The 22,123-nt window shown below is 37.4% G+C and overlaps 1 protein-coding gene across 4 annotated transcripts in view; it reads right to left on the reverse strand.

The window, feature by feature from the left end:
- Positions 1–22,123, reverse strand: part of LOC135686373 (uncharacterized) — a 31,366-nt gene that overhangs the window by 6,949 nt on the left and 2,294 nt on the right. The window contains exons 2-7 of one of the 4 annotated variants that reach the window (XM_065202590.2): positions 17,760–17,926; positions 17,193–17,249; positions 15,606–15,959; positions 13,612–14,103; positions 13,200–13,295; positions 12,176–12,342 (exon numbers count right to left, since the gene is read on the reverse strand). In XM_065202590.2, coding sequence (XP_065058662.1) covers positions 13,242–13,295; positions 13,612–14,103; positions 15,606–15,959; positions 17,193–17,249; positions 17,760–17,810 — 1,008 coding nt within the window. In that variant the 5' untranslated portion in view covers positions 17,811–17,926 and the 3' untranslated portion in view covers positions 12,176–12,342; positions 13,200–13,241. Of the gene's footprint in view, positions 1–655; positions 713–6,039; positions 6,440–12,175; positions 12,343–13,199; positions 13,296–13,611; positions 14,104–15,605; positions 15,960–17,192; positions 17,250–17,759; positions 17,927–22,123 lie in introns of those variants that run through there. The other 3 variants (XM_065202589.2, XM_065202592.2, XM_089109098.1) reach the window with 3 other exon arrangements.

Raw genomic sequence — 22,123 nt, forward strand, 5'->3', positions numbered from 1 at the left:
GTTACTTTTGATCTGCATCTAAATATAAATTTTCAGCTTTCCTTTGAACGATAAAGTACTTTAGTATGATATGTTCACTCTTCATGAAATGTCTAATGCTTCTAGTAATAGATGTATTATGTGAATTAGATTAGCCAATTACAAATAGCACATACTGAAGAAGAATGATTAAATAACAAATACGTAGAGGTCTTAAGAATTGAAGGCAACAATCACACCCGACCTGCTAACCCTCATTGCTTCCTAGGGCAAAGAAGATCCAAATAATGGTACTTTGATGGACACACATTTATAACAGCTTTAGGTAGTTGAAGTGTTTATCCAGTTTAAATATTCGTTCATTATCACTATTATTATTATTACTTGCTTCAGAATCTGAAGCACAGATCACACCATTTTAAATTTAAATGCAACACATAACTTTTTCTCTAACCCAAGGACTGACATGCTATATTTTCTAATCCAAGAAAACTGGGGTCTTTTACTGAAGATTACTTGATTACTACAATATACTTAAGCACTATATTAATAATTTTTCGCACACCCTCCTCCACTTGTACCTCACCTTTTATTAGTTTATTTAACTACCTTTGATACACAAGAGATAATACTATTGTCACTAATTGACTTTACTGAAAACTGTTTTTCAACTTACCAAGCATCTTGTTTTCACCTTCCAAAGACAGCAACCAATGATTCCATTTGCAAGTATCTATGAATAAGGAATGACTATGATAAATGATAACAATAATTATAAAATGAAGAAAACAAAATTTTCATGGGATGTGGTTTGATTTTCATCAAAATTGAAAGAATTGCATAAGCTAGTATTTTTCTAACTATCTTTCAATACAGCATTGCTAGCTTAACTGGTATACACAAAATTCCTTGATGACCAAAAATTTATGTTAAATTCTTTACTGTGACAGCAGCATTGCCAATCAAAGGGAAATCAGCTGGGCAATGAAGCCTTTGTTTATATAGAGAGGAAGACAATAGCAAAAAATGTAAGGTCACTAGGGCTGGTGGGACAATGACCCCCCTGTTAGAATGTAGAAAAAGCCCCAGACAGCTGAACTGCAGAAAGTATGATATAGATCATACAGAAACACAAGAAACACATGATTTGTTAATGACTTAATTTTAGTAGATCTTGCCAAGTTAAGTTCCTACAGCATTCCTGTGAAGTTTGTTGAGTTTAAATGCTAAGTCCCTTCTGCTTATCTATCATGGCTATAGTCTAATAGGAAGGTGTCTTTGTGAATTTCAAAACCAGTCAGTTACACCAGCCTCCATAAACAATGCAAAAAATGGATTTACTATTAGTTTCTAAAATCTTATAGAAAGGCCACATTAAGGGAACCTCATGCCTTTCAAGAGGAAGAAAAATTAGAAAGAAAGAAATAAAAATGCTTCACTTATTTACTTTATTGTTTTATTCACAGCTATCTCAAGACTTAACTGCCTCATCTGGACTCTCAGAAACAAATTGGATCGGAAAATGGCAAACAAAAATGAAACTTTGGCATAGGTGCTTGTTGTAAAGTAGCTGGGATATTTGGGTTGGAAAGCTACTCTTTTGCCATTTTTTCAAAAGGAAGGGGAAGCCGATGGGGGGTTGCTTAGCAGGGGTGAAGCAGTGACTGTCAATTTCCATTTCATTGGTTGTAACAAACAATCGCATAGGTGGACTGTAAAAAATTGCATAAGTCAGCTCTGATTCCTATTGGTTGGCTGTACTGCTGCATGGGCAAGCTCCACTTCTGACTTGATAAATCAAATCTGACCTATGCTGGCACCAAAGATTGCAGAGGTGAAGTACACTCTGATTGGCTTACAAGACTTTTGCATAGGTCAAACAAGTGGTGATTGGCTCTTGAGGGATAAACAAATTTCTGGATTCAGAAAATATGGACCAGATAAATAATAAGAATCACCACTCGAATAATTGTGCAGAGGCCGAAAGAGAGTCAGCAAAATAATGCCCTGCTTTCTGCATGTTATTGGTATTAACAAGGGCAGATCTAGGACAGACATTGCTAAAGAATTTGCAAAAGAAACTATTGATTAAAATGTTGATAGTTTCCATTTTATATTGTTGTTGTAAAAATTTGATATATGTTTCTGCATAGGTTGCTGCAGTCTGGATCCCCCTTTGGTGTTTTGAAGAAGAAAAAATATTTCGAATTCCAAACTTGACATATTACAGACATTTGTTAATGGTCAAAACAAACTTACAGTGAAGCATGGGCAGGGGCGGCTGAGAACAGAAAAGTATTGGTATTCGCCTCTGAAATTAAGACATAGGTAGGCCCCCACTCAAGGTCTTGAAATGATTTAACAGGGGTGGAGCTTATATGCTTTGATTTGAGAGGGTGGAAAAAAGACCTTTTCCATATGATTGTTTGGAATAGCTTTTGACAATACCATATCTTACAAAATCATTTGAAGGCACTGATCCCTGATGTCACTTCCCAGACACTGATGTCTGTGTGGTGACATAGCTCTTCCCATGGGATTAGTTTTGAGTGAAAAATAGGTCCGACAAAAAACATATGGATGATGGCTAGGGAAAACTACACAAGCAAACTCGTATTTTGATACAGGGGTTTGCTGCCCAGTAATGGAGCCCCAAGGTATTAGGTCATTAATTCTAATACTTTGAGGCTTTTGGCCTGAGAGTGAGACTCTATTAGGATTCAGCAAGCAATTCACCATAGATACATGCAGCATAAAAACATAAATTGCATCATCTGATTAGACAAAAAAGAGAAATAATGTTAAAATATTGCCTGCCACTCTATGGAGTAGTTTTTGATCCTTAATTTTCTGCATAACACATTGAATCAAAGTTTCATATAAAACAACTTCAACAACTGCCTTCAAAATCAGCAGGTTTAAAAAAAATTTATCCGCTATGCTATGTTAAAATTTTGCAAAAAGGGCACAGAGAGGTTATAGAGGCCCCTGTGGTAAAAGGAGAACATGCCACTTAGATTAGCTTAAAATAGATTTCAGGACGATTTCTTGCAGTAAATTCGCCACATTAAACGGTTGTCAATTATCCGACGAAAGCCCAGGGGCCCAACCCCCATAATTTCTGCCACTGTTTCATAATTTACTGGCCATTATCTGGCATGAGGTTTACATGGATTCAACCCTGGTCTAATTATGGTCTGAATCACTATAATCACAGTATATACATAAACAGTATCTACAGCTCCGCAGCAGTATATACATATAGTCAACTACTCTCTTGAAAGCAGTGTTTTTCCGAACATATGGAAAGTAGCCAGGGTAACATCAGTCTTTAAGACCGGATCGAAAAGTGATTTGAACAACTACCGGCCAATATCCATACTCTCGGTATTCTCCAAGCTAATCGAGAAAATCGCACATGATCAAGTCTCCACCTTTCTGAGGGAAAAAAGCATGCTCTCCCAGGCCTGGTCGTTTGTATTTTTATAGGTGAGCTGTGAATTGCTCCCCTCATTTGCTGAGGCGAGCTAAATCATTAACACATAGAATGTACTTTAAAAACAATTGACAGATGACTTAATAAGCCTCTTTAGTATCTGTTGGTTGCTTTTAATAGCCTCAGTCAGGAGTGTGCTGTTTTACTTCTTTCAATTTGTATTTGCTTTAACCGAGACTTAGGCACCCCCTTTACTTGAAGTATTTAAAAGAACAGACTCTTTCAGTTTTATGTAAAGCTGCCACAACACAAAAACAACAATTCTCTTGCAAAACAATATTTTTATTGCACAAAATTTGAAAATGGCTTTGAAAAACAAATTTTGAAACAAACTTGAGTTATACGTATAGCACTCTTCAGAGAATTAGACGTCAGAACATAGATGGAAAACTCGCTAAAATTCCCAGTTTTGGATCGAAATAGGCCAATCAGAAAACGCGAGCACATTACTGTTGAGGTTGTCCAATCAGTGCCGCTTTCCTATTGAAAATATTACCAACGGAGTCCTAAGGTGAAAACGAACTCATTCGGTCTACACAAAAGCGGTCTGTCATGTTTATATAGTAGATAGCTAGATGGAACGATGATCAGGCTTTGCCAATAATGCGAAACATGTCGCTGTTATAGTTTTTCTGGGTTTTTCAGTAAATGCTGCTGGATAGTGGAATTCCATGTTTTGGTTGTCGTTTTTGATCTGCAAGACAGAGTACCTTTTTCTTTTTGAGGGATAGTTTGGTTTCTATTGCTGGAAGGGACCTGCTGTCTTATTATATCCCCAAGCTACAATTCCTACCAAATTCTTCGACTTTCCTTCCAAAAATATTCCTGTTTTCTTGAGATTTAAAGGTTGTAATCGCTACAAACGTACCTTTCAGTTAACTATCCTTTTTCAAATAGATTGAAGTTTATGCCTATCATAACAAAAACCGCCCAACAAGCAAAAAGTAAATTGCAAATTATGCAATGATGGGAGAAATCGCTGTTACAAAAATAAACCAATTAACCCTTGTACGTTTTCAGGGTTCTCTGAATAGGAAAAGTGCAAATGAATGGAAATTTTAGGGGAGCGATTCTCCTTTCATGTTCTGTTTAGGAGAGCAATTCATAGCTCGCCTCAGGTTGCGAGGGGAGCGTGGAGGCGAGCGCGAGCTATCGCTCGCCTCAAACGGCCAGGCCTGAAAATGTCAGCACGCATTTCGAAAGCTGCACAACACGTTGACCTCATTACTCAATGTTACTGACTCATGGTTCTCAAATGCCGATAAACGAGAAATAAATATTAGCATATTCCTTGATCTAAAGAAGGCATTTGACACTGTGGATCACAAAATTCTGCTCTCTAAGTTATATATCAAAGTATGGAATAGGAGGAACCCCTCATCAGTGGTTTACATCATACATAACTGATAGGGTACATACTGCCAAATCAATGGTTCCAGTTCACAACAAAAGAAGGTTCAGTGCGGTATTCCCCAGGGTTCCTGCCTTAGTCTGAACACCAATAAAACTGAATATATGGTCATTGGTCATAAAAGACAAATTAACCATATCCAGGGGGAGGTAAATGTGGAAATAAATGGAGAAAAAATCCAACGAGCCCATGAAGTAAAATATCTCGGGGTCACTATCGATGAAAACCTATCTTCGAACAAGCAGTACAAGAGGCTTAAGTGTAAACTTAAAAGTGGTCTTTCTTCGTTGAGGAAAATTAAAAACATACTCCCACACTTGAAATTGGACCAGGTTTACAGGGCACTTTTCGAGAGCCATCTAAGATACGGTGATGAATTATGGGGAAGTCTGTCCGCTACAAAGCTTGAACATCTTCAGTGCTTCAAGACAGGGCTCAAACATCAATTGAAAATGCTAAATTTGAGGACGGGTGGATCTGTAAATGGCTTTCAGTTTCGAATCTAATTAAATATGACAGGGCCATAATGACGTACAAAATGATGAATGGTCTTTGCCCTGACAGCCTTAAAGGTAAATTATTACTAGATCAGAGATATCCAGGTATTCGACAAGGAATCAGCTTGTTATTGACATCCCAAGGCAAAATTTGGAATTCTCAAGGGAAATTTTCTTTCATTCTGGGGCCAAAACATGGAATGAGATTCCAAGAAACATCAGAATGAGCCCCACAATTTCCATGTTTAATAGAAACTTGAAAGGACTCTTGCAAAGTTAATAAATTCCCTAAACAAAACACGGTCCCTAGGTAGAACAGCAACACCTTTATTTTATATATATTAGAGAAGTAATTGTAATAGAAGTAGTTTATTTTATTTGTATTATAGCTGATAGGGAATTCGTGTGTAAAGATTTTTGAAATGAAATGAAAATGAAATAGTATATATTGTTGATAGAAAATTTTTTGCAGCTACTTGAAAAAGTAACTTCAGCTGTGTTAGGCCATTTTTGGAAGAACTGCGCCTGAGTCTCTGCACACAACAATGAGCCTAAATAAAAAACTGACAAAGATTGCATTATAGTATTGACAGAACGTAGTATTTGAGTCAGGCCAATCTCGAAGATTGAGATGAGTAAAATGTCCAACAACTTACTAAAAGACCGCACCATATTGGGAATGCAATATATGAGGTGAAGTAGGGGATAGCAATAATGTTGACAATGCCAAATATGATATACAGAGACCCAATGATACACTTCCCAATCGACACGGCCAAAACAGGTCCAGGTGGAAAGCTGATAGGAAACTGAAATTGCCTTCTTGACTGAGGCTGCTGGTTGACGACAAACACGCCAGTCTCTCCAATCTGTTGATTGTAAGGCGGTGGTCGGGAAGAATATTCAGTGCTCGTGTACGCCATTTTTATTCAGTTCGTTCGTGTACTTCGACGAGTGATAAAAGCTACACTTGCACAGGCACACACCTTGAACGATTCTTTGAAACTTTTGGTGCTTTTGTTCGGTCTTTGATTTGAGATTATGGAAGCGAGGGCTCTCACTTTACTTCATGTAAAAATCGTTGGAAGCTCACGAAAGATCCTCAGATTACCTCGAATTTGCATATTTAGATACGGAAAGCCATATTTCACCTGTTTCAGGCACTGGTTTCAGGGACCAAGGAAGCAGAGGTCGAAAGGCCTCTCAATAATTATCAAAATGTATTTAAAGTCATGCAGATCTGATATTTCATTGTACAGGGTGAGTTCAGGTAGGGGGGGGGGGGGGCTGCAATTTTCTTGCCCGAAAAATTATAACGCCAAATTTATACGGAGTTTACTCTAATACATGTGGGCTTCTAATGTTAGCCAAAAAAGATTAAAATGCAACGTAGTTGAAATAATGTTAACTAATGTACATTTTTAAACTTTCATACATTTTCAGCAATTCGCACACTTTTTGCTTATCTTTCAGCAATTCGCACACTTTTTCAAGGTGGTCAGAAATTCCTAATCTATTTGTAGAAGAAGCAGACTTTTATGATGATTTTTGTCAAAGGGATATCATTCACGTTTGCATTTCTTTATCACGGGCCAGTCGCATAAAGCAGTTTAGGGCACCTTGATTAAGCGTTTTTCAACCTTTTCTATCCACGGCACATTATTTGCGGATAGTTATTTATTTTTTCAATTTTATAGACCAATTAAGTGAAATTGGAGAATTTTCCACGGCACACTAGGCTTTACCTCAAGGCACGCTAGTGTGTCGTAACACTGTGATTGAAAACATTGCTTTAGTTTGATAACCAAGGCCCCCCGACCAAAAGGGTGCTTTTACGTCCATACCTTTAATGCTTTGCCCAAGTTCAAATAATTTTTGAAAACTTTGAAAGCTCTTCAACTGAAGCTCTAAAACTCAGTTCCCTAGTTCACGAGAAAATAATTCTCATTTTCATCTTTTTCTATTGTGTTTGAAATGGGATCTTCTTGCTGTCCGTGAAAAAAGTCTCTTAGAAGTTTTTTGCTTAGTCTCCAGATGCCTCCATTACGCCAAAGCACATCAAATGCTATAGTCACTATTACTAAATCGCGCATAGGTTTCTTCCAAAACTTTATCCCGGGGGGCCGGGGGGGCATGGTTCCCCACTTTTCTGCAGAGCAAAAAAATGTAGGCAAAAGTCAAAAGAAATGTAGTATTATATTCTGTAAGTAACTGTGCCTAGCTAGTATTCTCTTAAATGTGTCCTTAGCTTTAGCTTGGTTGCTATGTCTTACCATAGGAAACATTGATGAGGAGTTATTCTCGAAACGTCGTACTAAATATTCGTTTCCTGTACAAAATCGTTATTTTATTGTATATCAAATTTTGTTCCAGACATTTGCAACATTGAATGTGGGAATTTTATCAAGGAAATCGGTCATCATGTCCAAGTTGTACAACGAGTAATAACAACTTGGCTTAGAAAATAGATGGCGAAAGCTGACCAGAAAAACTTAGTATCAGCATAAACTGACCTAGCTTCGTTTTCTCTACGGCCAAAGCTTGGCTCACAAGGCCTATTTGTTAACAAAAAGCATACAAAACACCTTACTTTAAAATCTAAAAATTTAAGCTTATCTTTCATTTTTTGTTGAAAGTTCTTCTGTTGATATTTCATTGTTAATGTTTTTGATTAAATCGTGTTTCATTTACTTTTCTCCTCAATCTTTCTTTGGGTACTTTTAAATCTAAAAAAGAGTTATATTATAAAGCTATATTATAAATGTTATTCTAAAGCTTTGCAAGACCTTTCCTGCTTCAAATCAACATAACAATAGACGAGACTATGCAGATGACTCAAATAAGAAACGGTGTTTTGTAAAGAGTGGAGTAAATTGATTAAACAAAGCTTAAACATATTGCCCCAGATTTTCCTTCAGTCAAAATCCATTTCAGATACAATCACTGGTTATCCCTAAAATACAATAATTCTAAAAATTCCAACCATGGTGGCGGCCATTCCTAAGCCCTTTCCAGATTTTGGCCCTTTCACTTTCAAATACGTTTCGACGGCCCTGGTCTACGAAGACCTTACTTTACAATAAAAACAAAAAATATCGTGTCGCCTTTATACTTTACTCTTTGCTTAATCTTTCTTTTTTGTTGTATCTTTCTTCATCTTTTATTTTTGCTTTCTTACAGTTTCTTAATTCTAATAATTAAAATACTATTCAACTTCAATAAAACCTTAAATTGTAAACTGATATAAAAATCTCCTGGCCCAAACACATACAGAAATACCTAAGTTCGTACACTACAGTGTCCAACAGGAATCTCTCAGTGTCCTTTACAACATCACTGTAAATTGAAAAAATTATATAAATGTTATCTTCGATAGTATTTCTTGTAAGTGTTATCATTGTAATTAATGTTATTGCATCAATCAAATTTAAATCTAAATGACATAAATTTCAGAACCGGGATCATAAGGAAAGGTCTGTACTCAAGATGCGTGCGGCCGTGCTGTAATAGATCTAGATGACTTTGAAAATTTTGAAGTTTTTTATTGCCTTTTTGATGTCATTTGTTCAATATCAAAAAAATCTGAAGTAGATTTGGATGACATCATCACATTGCCACACTCTAAGAGCCCGCAGAATATGTTTGGCCTAAGGCCCCACAAAACCATAATCCGGCCCTGCGAATAAGGGAACCCTCCTTCCCTAGATTTTTGTCATATATAGACTTTAAGTATGAGCCATCTTTCATGCTCTGCTTTGCGAATTTATGAAATATTCGAAACGTATCTAAGCTGCTATTCAGCTAACAAAAATATAACGAGATTTCCTGGTTTAGATTTCGAAGCAGTCTGAAACATCCTGAGAAGTCTTCTCAAATTACTTACTTTGAATTTCTTTTTAACAACATTTGAGATTAGCTTCATATTACTAGGTTACCTGCTTCTGTATCACAGAACAAAGTTAAAGCTTCATCAGACTCGCTTGGCTTTCACGCGAAAGTGTAGGTCCCTTGACTCAGATAGTGCTTATTTGGTATGCTGTTTCAACGCTGTTCTCCTCTCCCGTCCCTCTCCCCCTTTGATATCAAGCGTAGTGTTTTCTTCAATTCCATCTTAATTCTATTGAACTAGGTTAGAGTCTATTTTTATCACGAAACTCATTTCAAAGTTCTTGCTATTTTTCGCTTGGGAAAGACTAGGTTCTATCTTCCAGTCCTGTTTTCTCTTCCCCTTTCATATCTTAGGTATCCAAGGTAGGATTGGTGCATCGGCTCCCTGATGGGGAAAAGTGAACTTTTCTTGTCCATTCCCTGCCCAGAACTTTAAGCTGCTTGTACTTGAGTCTATTAAGCTATATCAAAGGTTAGGAGTGGGTTCCTTTATGGATGTGGTCCCATATTTTCTGGCAACGCCCTAGACTCTCGTCAAAATTGGGCAACGCCCAATTTCGCTTTTTAATAAGTTTAAAAATTGCAAGATTCAATTTTAACAAGATAATATATTATTTCATCATGGTTCCAAGGCAAGTAAGATAAATAAGTCAAAAAGTGCCAAACCAGGATTTGCCATTATGAATTCGATTTTTTGCCAAACAAAGGCTTTAGTAGATTTCTTTAGCTGATGACAGCAGGAAATAAGCGTACTGAATGCTGCAAGATTTGAGTGAAATTCACGCCATAAAAATTCATGCTATAAATACTAAAAAATAATAAACAAGACACTATAACAATCCCTTGAAAAGTTTAGACGTTGTAATGCTATACTCAATAGAGGACTTGGTACAAGTACCTAAGTCCAAAAGTAGAGTGTTGGGGCATTTTCAAAGCTTGATATGCATTTCATTTTATTCAGCATTACTCATTTATGTACTACCAAACTTCATGCTTCTGCCATAAAAAGCACAGCTCCACAGCTATGCGATTATACTATATCGTTAAACTTCAGAGAAGCAAGTTGCTCCACAAAACAGAAAGTTCCAACAGCCATGACTTTTGCTTACAGGACAATCAGACGGGTGTTTGGTTACTTTACTCAGTTCTGCAAGATCATTACGAACATATCTTCAGATTATAAAAATTCTAAGGTAACCATTTTGCTGACAGTGCATTTTTACGCTTCCGGAAATGTTACTTCCTGTTAAGCCGCGGACCAGTATGTTACGCGGCTTAAAATTATCAGAGGATACTACTCATGGAAACACTTCATGCTTGTGATTTTTAGCTTGTCTCGAAATCCTTTGCAGTTACTTAATATATAGTAAGCAGCGCGTAAAGTTGAAATCAACTAGAAGCAGCTATCTTGATGTCAGAAAAGGCACCCCACAAGGATCCGTATCAGGTCCCGTACTATTCAATATTTTCATCGATGTTTTTTAAACTCCATCAAGGCTTCTGGGTCTATAGTCTGCCGAAGATAATACAATCTAAGCGTTATCTAACAACATTCAATTAATGATCCTCAAATTGTATATTTATATCCACAAAACACAAAAAATCTTCAGATTTCAAGATCGAAAATCCATCAAAACTACTGGCAGTATTTTTTGGACTTAACTTGAAAAACCACGTCAAATCCCTGTGTGTAAAAGCCTCGTAGGAAAAATTAGTGAATATGATATGGTTGCGACTTGGATCTGCAAAAACAAAACTATTGTACCTATATACCGTTGGAGCAAATCTTATAGTACATATAAGAGTTTTCAAGGTACTATTTTGTTCGCAAGAAAATATTGCCGGCAAAAGGGCTGTGCATATCCAAAATCTTCGTATTCTAATGACTGAGATGTAGAAAACACACAACTATCGTAATTCGTCCTTCAATTCAAGATTACTTCATTAAAACGGCCTTTGGACAAAAGATTTATGTCAAAATTCCTGCAACAACAAGTAGCATTGATACAATCAAATTTTGAGGTGGTATTTTACGGAGCATCATGCTTGACTTGATAAAGATAAAGAGCCTAATCTACTCCTATATTCAAATAAAAACTTTAAAAATTTGAAAAATTTAAATTCCAAAATTTATGGACAATACTTGTATCAAATATAGCATACAAATTTACATGGTATGCTTACTTTCTTCTTGTAAATAGTTAGATTAATTTAGCTCAATTAACTATAATGCTAGAAGTCTGTAGAGCCATAAAAAAGAAAAATATTGGCTATTATTATTATTAGGGCCCATTGACAAATCATTGTTGGGGCTGCCACTTAAAAGTGCTAACAGGATTTTTAATCAGATTAATGTTTCGATGGTAATTGCACCAGTGGAGAAAAAATTTGGTCCAGTGAGCATTGAGTACTTTTCAGAGCGCTTGAAAAGGACACATCTATTGACGACAATAACGAGATAACACAAAGCTTTCCAATCAGAAACGCGAGCACATGACTGTTGAGGTTGACCAATCAGTGCCGCTTGCCTATTCAGAATGTTACCAATGGAGTCCTAAGGTGATAACATTCTCAATAGGCAAGCGACACTGATTGGTCAACAACAAAGCTTTCCCCAAGACATTGGTAAGCTCCAAAATAAGATACAGCATTTTTAAACCATAAAATTTAGTTCAGAAGGATATTTTCTTTTTGTGTCAGTAGCCTCATCTATTTTCAAGCTGAAAACGTCAAGCTGAAAACGTCAAGCTGAAAACGTCCAGCTTAAAATGTCAAACTAAAACGTCAATCTGAAAACCTCAAGCTAACACATCAAGCTGAAAACGTCAAGCTGAAAACGTCAAGCTAACAACGTAAACGCGTTTCAATTCAAAAGAAAAGTACATATAAAATACACAGGAAGCCTCTGATGAAGTGAATCATAATTGTATAAGATGTGTTGACTGCTAATTAGGCATAAAAGATAATTAATGACATGCATGAAAAAGTATATTAAGTATTGGTCAATCTCATGACTAGTCAGCTACATAAAATCACAACAAACGCGCGGTTAAAAAGAACCTCTTCGTGGCCTAGAAAGAAAGAAGAAAATCGTGAACAAGATTTTGGCGACACAGCAATGAATTTTATACTGCATTACTTATGGGCTAGATAATTTTACATGATAGTGAATTATATTTCTTCGCAATAGAATTGTGTGTATTTGTTCAAATTGAGTAAGCTGGGTCAGTTCCTCTTTTTCCCAAAATCAGATTATTAATATCGGTCTGTTATCCGGACAGGCCATTTATCACTGCACCATAATTGTTCGATAATACATATAAAATATACAAAAACGATGAACAACAACAGTTCGATATTACAAGGGGAATCTAAAAATCTTAATCATAAGAATGTGCGCAAAAAGTAACAGGCCAACAGCAAGTATATTATTTTGCCGCTGACGAAGGGTTTTCAGAAGGCGCTTTACGCTCGCACTTACTAACGATTCGCTTTTTCTAAATACATAAGCCAACTGAGAGCTCATAAAACAACATGCAGGAATAACTCAAACAGAAGAGAAACGATACAGTGTAAAAGGGAACGGCCTTAGGTAGAAAAAATTCAAAACTTAAAAATGGACTTAAAGAAATAAATATGATAAGTAATTAATTTGGTGTCAATTCTGCTTATTACCAAATAGATGACTTTGAGAATAAAATAAGGCTAAATGAAATACTGCTCAATATGATCTTTAATCCGGAACTTGGTAAGACTAGTGTTTTGAAACCTCTGCAATGACAGTGCTAGTGACTTTAAAAAAACATAAATCCTAGGATAATGTTTGGAGTCTCTCCACTAAGCGCAAATTTGCAACAAATACAGTAGAGACCAGTAAAGTTACCTCATCAGCGATTCTAATAAATACATGCATACTAAACGAACGTACCTCACTTTTGACAAACATGTCTGGATAACCTCTTGCGGAGTGCTACATCTTTTGGGCTCCCATCATAGAAGATTCAGTAAAATTCGGGTTAATCTGCTGTCCATAAATAGAAAAAAACACCGTAATTAAAAGCTTTTGACGAAGTGCTATACAAATTGAGCCTTTGAAATATCAGACAGAGACTTGCAGCAATCACGCCGTTATTGATGCAAACTAGTTACAGCTATCTCTCCGGTGCAATTCATCGAGATCTCCAACATATTTCTGAAACCGGGGCTAGAAAAAGCATGAATTCAAAAGCAAAGGTTTTTAACACGAGATGCAGCTTCGATATACCTTAAATGAATTCGAAAATACCTAAATTTAGAGTGCATAGTTACTCTGATAAGAGATTAATTTGGACTTTTTATACCTGGGCACTTGGGTTCACTGCCTGCTTTTCCTCCGCTGTATGCTGACTGCTTCCATGGGGTTGCATTCCATCTCTAGGGTGGATTGCCGAACTCGTTGTCTGAACTTGCAAATTATTTTGGCCTGGTTTTGCTGTGTCAACCAAATAAGACGCTCCAGGCATGTTAATAATCACATTGAGTAATGCACTGCACGGGTTAGGTCCAAAAGCTTGGTGTTGCTGCGAAAGCGCCTGTTGCTGAAACAGAGGCAGTTGCTGTGGCAGTGGCTGTTGCTGGGCCAGAAGCTGTTGCTGTGCCATAAGCTGTTGGTGTGACAGAAGCCGCTGCTGTGACAGAAGCTGTTGCTGTGACAGAGGTGCTTGTTGTGAGAGAGACTGTGGCTGTGGCAGTGGCTGTTGCTGTTGTGTTTGCTGGTGTGCCCTTGGCAAATTATCACGCCCGTATTGGTTTGGCGACTGGAAATTTTGTCTTCCTAACTCAATTGCTGCAGGCTTGAATGGAAATTTTTTTTCAGTTTTTGTACTTTGTAACCACTTTTAATAGCCGGTGCAACTTTCTTCTACTTAAAACTTTTTATTTTTATTAACAACAGTGCTTCGCCTTGTGGTTATCTTCAATCAAGATTATGGTCGACACTGTCTATAATAAGTATACAAATTTTAAGCGGATAAAATTTCGGACAATAGACATCCGCGAAAATATTTTCGGACCTAATTTTGGCATTTCAGACAAATTAATTTTCGATATGAATAAAAGCTTTCTTAAAAAAACCTAAGTTGTGAAGGTCTTGCATATTGGCCTAATTCGGAAACTTTTACAAAAGCATCTAAACTTGGAACAACTAGATTGGAGAACAAATATATCTTCTTTCTCGGTAACATGCTAAAGTTGCCATTTACCTTGCTTAGAACTAGAACCAACACCATAAATGATTTATCTCTAAAACTTTGATGGAAGACTAGTCGAAAGGAAAATATTTGTTTCGGCTTTATCTGGCTGAATCAAAGCAAGGAATGGCAAGCAAGGTATAGAAAATTGTTACCGATAAAAGATACCCTAAAATCTATAAAAAGTCTGATAATGACCGAAAGGAAGCAGAAAATTTCTGTCCAAGTGTGGATCGAAAGTAACGTGAAGGGCGTTTGATTGGTTCCCTTGTTTTTACCAATCGCAGCCGCTAATTTCTCACCTAGTTGGAGGGTCCAAGATAGAAAACGAGCTCTTTCTGTCTTTTCAAGTAGAGATTCTTTGTTTTGATGTAAACAGATTCGAAAACTCCTAAAATGCAAAGACGACCTTGCCTTTCAAATGACTTTGAAATTGCCATCATTATACGTTTTGGAACACTGTATTTGTGAGAAAATGTTGAACAATTGCCGAATCACATTTTATTTGGTCGGTTTGGCTTTTGCAAATACGCATGGCTGTTCTCGTTTCGGAACTGTAATTAATTAAACCATGCCCCATTATTTTTATCGGAAAAGGTAACCCTGTCTCAAGGCACTTCACGTCAGCTCAAGAATTTCCCCTTCGAACCAATCTATAATTATCTTAAACCTATGTTTTAACCACACTACACAGTGAAGTAGAAAATAATAGTTTAGATTAGCATCAATGAATTACAATTATCAATTAGAAACACTTTTGTCGCAATCATGATTACCAAGAGCTTTTTAAGTTAGTTAAGAGAGTGAAAGGCTCAGTAGCCTTTAGCTACGCCCTGACAAGAGAAAGAGAGAAGGGATTTAGAAGAAAGGGAGTAAAGAACAAGCTTGTTTACTTTTGAATAGAGACAGGTTGTAAAAGACTGGGATGCAGGGAGAGGGTACAGCATTTCAAAGTTTACAAGTTCTAGGGAGGAAGGAAGAGTTTCGGGATAGAGTTCGTGAGTTTGGCAAAGAGACTTGGAAAAGGCGAGCACTGGAAATGTCTGGTATTGCGTACATGTATCAGGGGACCTTGGGTCAAAGAGTTGTTCGAAATTACAACATACCTGAATGTTATCATTCAATCGCCTTGTATCGCATTCACAGCAGCCGACACAGGCACAACAGTCTTTGATGAGGCAGGTTGAACAGCATTTTGAATAGGCCTTGCAGGAGTAAAAAACGGCAGCAATAGAGCAACCAAGCTCAATCAAGATCAACAGCATCAGGAAGCCTAATAAACCAATTGATGCCTCCACAGTGGAACTTGCAATTGTTCTGATGAAGGAACAGCCATAAGTGCCGCAGCTGGTAAAACCAGTGTCCAAAGCAATGAAGTAAACCAAGGAAATCACGTATAATACCAGCATAAGAACGGTTAGTACCAATGATGCGATACTTAGGCCACAAAATGCAGCAATCTGTTATTTGAAACAGAAAGAACAACTCTTGCAAAGAACTTTAACTTATAATTATAGGCTCCAAGTGTAGGAACATTGAGGAAAATGGTTGTGTCAAGATATTTTGGTACTTAGAACCAGCATCAAGATTTGTTATTTTACAACGAAGGCTAAAACGAAATGTTATGGTCAAAATCTATGGAAACGACCGACATAAATATCAATTCATACGAGTCATTTTCCAGATTTTTCAAGTCAGTCGTCTCTATTGACAAATGAACCAAAGCTTGTTACATTCTAGGCTCGCAATGGGGTTGTTCGTATGATAAATGTACAATGGAGGGCAATGTCTAATGTTGTTAGTTATAGATAAATTATGTAAATTAGATAAGCCATTACAAATAGCATACAATGATGATTACACTTCAATTTTCAATATCAAATAGGCCTTTGGTATCGCAAATTAAAAAAAAACTAGAAAGAAGACTAAAGGTTTTTCATCATACTACCTACTACATATCATACTGAAGCACTTTGCATCCAACACTCCTCAGAGTATAAGCGTCGGATATTGTTCAAAGGTAAGCAGAAGATATATATCCACATTCTGATCGAGACGCGACAGAACGGAAAGCGCATTTGATTGGTTCTCCGCTTTTGACCAACCACAACCGGCTCACTTTCATCTAGTTGTGGAGTCCCAGAGAGAAAACCAACTCTCTTTGTCCACACATGCTGCGATCCTTTGCTTTGATGTAGACATCAATTCAACTTACAGTGTCGTTTTGAAAAATACTTCAATTTTTTTTGTACAGACTTTTTGACCGCTGGTTTGGATAAAAAGCATGGATTCTAGTGTACTCAGAAGTTTTCATTATGTTATTGCTCCCTATAATGGTTTAGGACAACATAAAACAAAAATCTTTTAAGGGAGTGACTGGCGACCAGGGGGGTAAAGTTTCACCCAGAACGATAATTGCGGTCAAATCTCTTACAAGTTTTCAAACTTCATTTCTCCTTAAAATCTAAAATATAACCATAAAATATGAAAAATTGTATCTTGCCAAAAGGTATGGTGATCTGTCTTGCTGAATCTATATCTGGTATCTGAAAAATGGTATCTTGCTGAATCCATATCTGCATCCTGCCGAAAAAATTGTCTCTTACCGAATTTGAGCTCAAAAAGTCGTACAATAAAGTTGGGAGCGTTTTCCAAAACGAGGCCGCAAAATGAAGTGGCGTAATCAAACTTACCAAGCATTTCGATTTCACCTTCCTAAGAATGCAACCAATGACCCCATTTGCAAGAAACTGTGAATAAGGAAGGAATGCTCAAATATAAAAAAGATAGGCGTGAAGATCCTCTTAAGCACAACCAATGATAAATTAAACAAATTAAACTTTGATGAAATGGGAAATTCAAAGTAATTTGATTTTTCTCAAAAGTAACAGAATTGTCCAAGTAAGCATATTTCTAAAAATATCTAGAATTATACTAGGAACAATCTTTTTGACTTGCTTGATATACAACAGTTTCCTAATCATTAATAACTATTAAAGTTTGGAGTTCTTCAATCTTTTACGGTGGCTGCTTTACTTTGAAAATAAATAATACGGAAACACATATCTATTGATGACTTAAGGTCAGTAGTTCTTTTCATAGTTGAGTTCTTTCGGCCTCTGAGGTACTTATTGGAAATTCCCTGGCACGAGGTTTTCCATGGCCTTCGGCGCTTTTCAAGGATTACAGACATAATCTCTGAATTAAATGATCAGCTCTTGCAGCTCATTAGAAATGCTAAATCACTGACAAAACTCTACCAGTAATCTTTCTCCTTCCAACCATCCAGCCAGCTTCCAAAACATCAACATTAGATGGCCAGTTCTCCGGCACAAAAATCTCTAGCTGCTTCAAGGCTTGCTCGATGCTGGCATTCAACATTCTCGCTTTAATGTTGTCAGTAAGACCTTGTAAGAGCTGGGCTTTGCTGAACGAAGTGAAAGAAGACCTGCTTTTAAAGTTTTCAAAACAAAATCATTTCCAGATGTTTTGTCAAAATAATATTTCCTTTCAGTGATGGATAACTTTATATTCTCCGATCTGTTAACTGTCTACTTCAGATAACGATTGGCCTCAATGACGCTCATATCAGATCACTGCAAAGATTTTGAAAATATTGAAACTTCTACAAACTCCTAAAGATTCGGAAATCCTAAAGAAATTCAGAAGTGCGAAAATCTTCAAGAGATCCTATCCTTAAATCTCTCAAATGTTCCATTATGAAAAATTTTTTTCAAGACATTTTTAATTTTTCTGAAACTGAATATAAAAATTTGCAGAATAGTGCTTTTAGATTATTCAAGTCAATTGGTATTACTTCAGCAAGCATAATCTACCTTCACCTAGAGCTTTTTAATCAGTTTATAGAAGACACACGAGGACCTTTGACAGTGGTGGCGCCAGAGGGGGGGCAGGGGGGGCTACAGCCCCCCCGTCGGAGGAGGCTAGCCCCTCCGTCGGAAGATAAATTATGCTTGAATTTTTTTTGTCGGAGCGAATTTTTTAAGTTTTGGCGGAAATAGAAATTTCTAAAAGGACTGTTATCAGAATTCAGGAAGCTCATCCCAAAACAACTCATCGACACATCAATTTCATGGTAAATAATAATCTGTTATAAGAAGTTTGAATTGGTTGTTTAGATGTTCAGTACCAGGTGTTTTCCGCATGCTGTTAAATTTGATCTTATGTTATGGATAGTGCAGTTCGTCCAAATCTTGCTTGCTATAACCAACCTACAACATCGGAATATTTTTGTGCGATAGCGATATGGCAACAAATGTTACCCGTTTCAGTGTTAGATGTAGTATATGTAATGACGTATTTAACAATGATTACGCTGCCCGCCACACGAAGTCCAAGCAAGAGTTCTGGGATACTGCCGAAGAAGCAGCGGATCGCTTGGAATTGCCGGAAGAAAAAAGACCACCAAGAAAGAGGGCAACGCCTGCTTCTCTTCGAGAGTTTGTTGTGGAAGCATCTTCAGAGCCTCAAGTAGCAAGCGGGTTTGATGGCTACGTACAAAATGTCAAAGAAATACTAAACAGAACAACTGCAGAACTTTGCAAGCGGTTTGACGAAAAAAACATAAAGATCATGAAAGGCATAACTGCATTGGCCCCCAAGTCGAAAAGCTACTTGGACCCAACAACTCTTGTCAATTTTGCTGAGCTTTTTCAGTCTGAAATTGGTGCACTACGCAGTGAAATTGCCACATTTAAATATATGCTCTCAAGAAAAGAAGAAAAACACCGCCCAAGCACACTTCTGCAACTAGAGGCACACTTGGAAAAGCTAAATGAAGCTTTCTTTGAGCTGCACCGGCTTGTATCCATCGCATGCACTTTGCCAGTCTCTTCAGCCGAATGTGAACGCAGCTTCAGCTCTATGCGCCTCATCAAGAGTGATCTGCGCTCACTTATGAAGGACGAGCGTCTAGACAGTCTGATGATGCTAGGTATTCATCGTGCCCGTGGAAGTGCTCTTGACTTGGACTCAGTAGTAGACAGATTTAAGGCTAAGTTCCCGAAGAGTAGAATTGCTCTGTGAAACAATTTTGATTCTTGGACTTGAATTTTCGATATGTAGAAGTGCGTATTCCACCGCTTAGGTCTGTTCCTATAAAGTTACGTTGTGTTCCAGTTTTCCTTAAGTTCAGTTGGTTGCTTTTTATTTAAATTCATACTTTCCAAAGATAGGCCCTACTTGAATTGGCAACGTTTGATGAGTTGTAAAGATTTAGAGTAGTTTTAAGCTTATCTAGAGGCAGCTTTCAAAAAAAATTTCCAGGGACGCCGGAGAAGGGGGGCGCGGGGGGGCAAGCGCCCCTCCTGCCCTTTGCTAGGAGGGGCAAGGGAGGGGGCAAACGTGCCCTTAGTAATATGTCAAAAAACGTAGTAAAAAACACGATTACACCATTTTGATAGCATTTTTAGCCAATCTAATGGGTGTAGCCACCAAAATTTTCCCGGGGGAGTACCCCCGGACCCCCCGAATTTTCGGCTCGCAACGCTCGCCTTCGGTCTCCAGTACCCTTACAATTCCTTGTCGCCCCCTAGCCCTATCGTTCTCTAAAAAAATTAGCCCCTCCGTCGGAAGTGCTAGCCCCTTTGTCGGAGGAAACCTAGCGCCACCACTGACCTTTGATTTCACAAAAGTAGGGTTGGTGTATTTACCCCCCATGCAGCCTTGGCTCCGAAGTTTTCTGGTTTATATCCTAGTTAATAGTTTTCTTGGTCAATATCTTAAAAAACGTAAAATTATAACTGGGTAGTGAGTAATCCCTGCTTCAGTATCATTTGATAAGGAGGATGATGGATCAGTTACAATATAGTACATTTATACATATTAAATTGTATTTAAGAATAATTAAAATTCATGAAAAATCCCTGGATGGAATTTAAAAGAAAATCACAGTGTTGTGACTGATTGCAACGTTGAATACCGATGAGCTGGGTGCTAAACTGCTAGTAAAAAATTGTACTTTTCACTTGAATTGTTTACTTGCCTAGTTGTATGGCTTATTAAGTTGTTTACATTAAGTCCCAAAATGACAATTTCCTGAAGCAAAAAGCTTCTGTGCTCGACGGCCGCTGCTCTTGCACCGCGCGGCAATTGGGCCAGCGGGTGCTATAGCCCCTCCCCCCACCACCTTTTTGCAATAATAATACAAAATTTTGAAAAGGTCGCTTAAACGAAACTTTAAAAAGTTTGGTCTAATTGATCTAGCTAGGAGTAGTTCTTCTTGACTGGAGTCCCTTTTTTGTTCATTTTCTTGGAGTTTTATATTGTTTAATTACATGTTTTTTTAACTCGGCTTGCATGGTGTTTAATCTTCTGAGGCTAATTATATCTATTTTAATAGTAATTGATATCTTCGCTGGATCAGACCGTTAACGAATAATAAATGAAAATAAGCAATTATTTTCTAAAAGCGGCGTTTTCTAACTATCTCAAAACTTCGGTCACGCCCTTTTTAGCCCCCCCCCTACTTTTAGACTGGTGCACGGTGCCAACCATTTCTAGTTTGAATATCAAACATGCTTTGAAAATAGAATATGTTTACTCGTGGCATATTTCTTCCGTGTGCGGCGAATGAAAGCATTCTGCACGGGGAAGGTATTCAGATTTCACAATAGCAACACCATAGGGAGGCAAACAAATTTCCGCATTGCACGGTAAGACGGGCGTTCCATTCAATGGATTTAACAAAAGACCGATAGGCTGCTATAATGAAAACTAAATTGTCTTTATACATGTTGCAACCCCTCACTGACCTCTATACAATCTAAATTAAGTATGAATACAGCGCTCGGATTAAAAAAATCAATAAAATCTAAAATGCTGTTAATTTAGGGGGTCGTGCTTGGGAGAAGAGAACTTATTTCACATGCTCTGTATATTTAGAAATGTTGTGTTTCAACCTTGTTTTTTAGTTTATTTTGTAGGAAACAAATATTCAGCAACTTAAAAAAGCAACAAATACACATCAAAAGCCTGAAACGTGCCACGAGGGAACAAAATTATCAAACATGTTTGAAATTCGAACCTATTGTCATGAATGATTACGAAATGGCCGCTGCACACGGGAAATTTTGCTCCAGCAAATTGTCAGCCGTAACATTTGGCACAGCAAAATGCTCAAGTGTGTGATTGTTTTAGCAAAGGTTCATTTGTGAGCAAAATCTATAGATAAAACTTGTTTCTTAAATTTTAATGACCAGGACCAAAGGGGGGGCCTTTTTTAAAAAACTCTTATCTGAACCAGGAAGTAAAGCAAAACTAATCACAATTGAAGTGAATGAAGATGAAAAAAAGGTCATGGGTCAAACAGGTTTGATAGCAGACACTGGAGACTCAGAAGACCAAGAAAGCCTAGAGATGGCATCAGAGAGCTCTGACCAAAGGTGGAGACTTTCTTAGAAATCTCCTATCTGAACCAGGAAGTAAAGCAAAACTAATCACAACTGGGGTGGTTGAAGACAAGTCAAAGGCCATGGGTCAAAAAAGTTTTATAGCAGACACCAGAGACTCAGAAGAGAAGACCAAGAAAACTTAGAGATGACATCATATAGCTCTGAAGATGAAGAAATCGAAACACGCTTTGATGAATTGGGAGAGAGGAGGG

The sequence above is a fragment of the Rhopilema esculentum genome, chromosome 6, assembly GCF_057945365.1.
Source record: "Rhopilema esculentum isolate cy_ngs chromosome 6, ASM5794536v1, whole genome shotgun sequence".
NCBI classification, from domain to species: Eukaryota; Metazoa; Cnidaria; class Scyphozoa; order Rhizostomeae; family Rhizostomatidae; genus Rhopilema; species Rhopilema esculentum.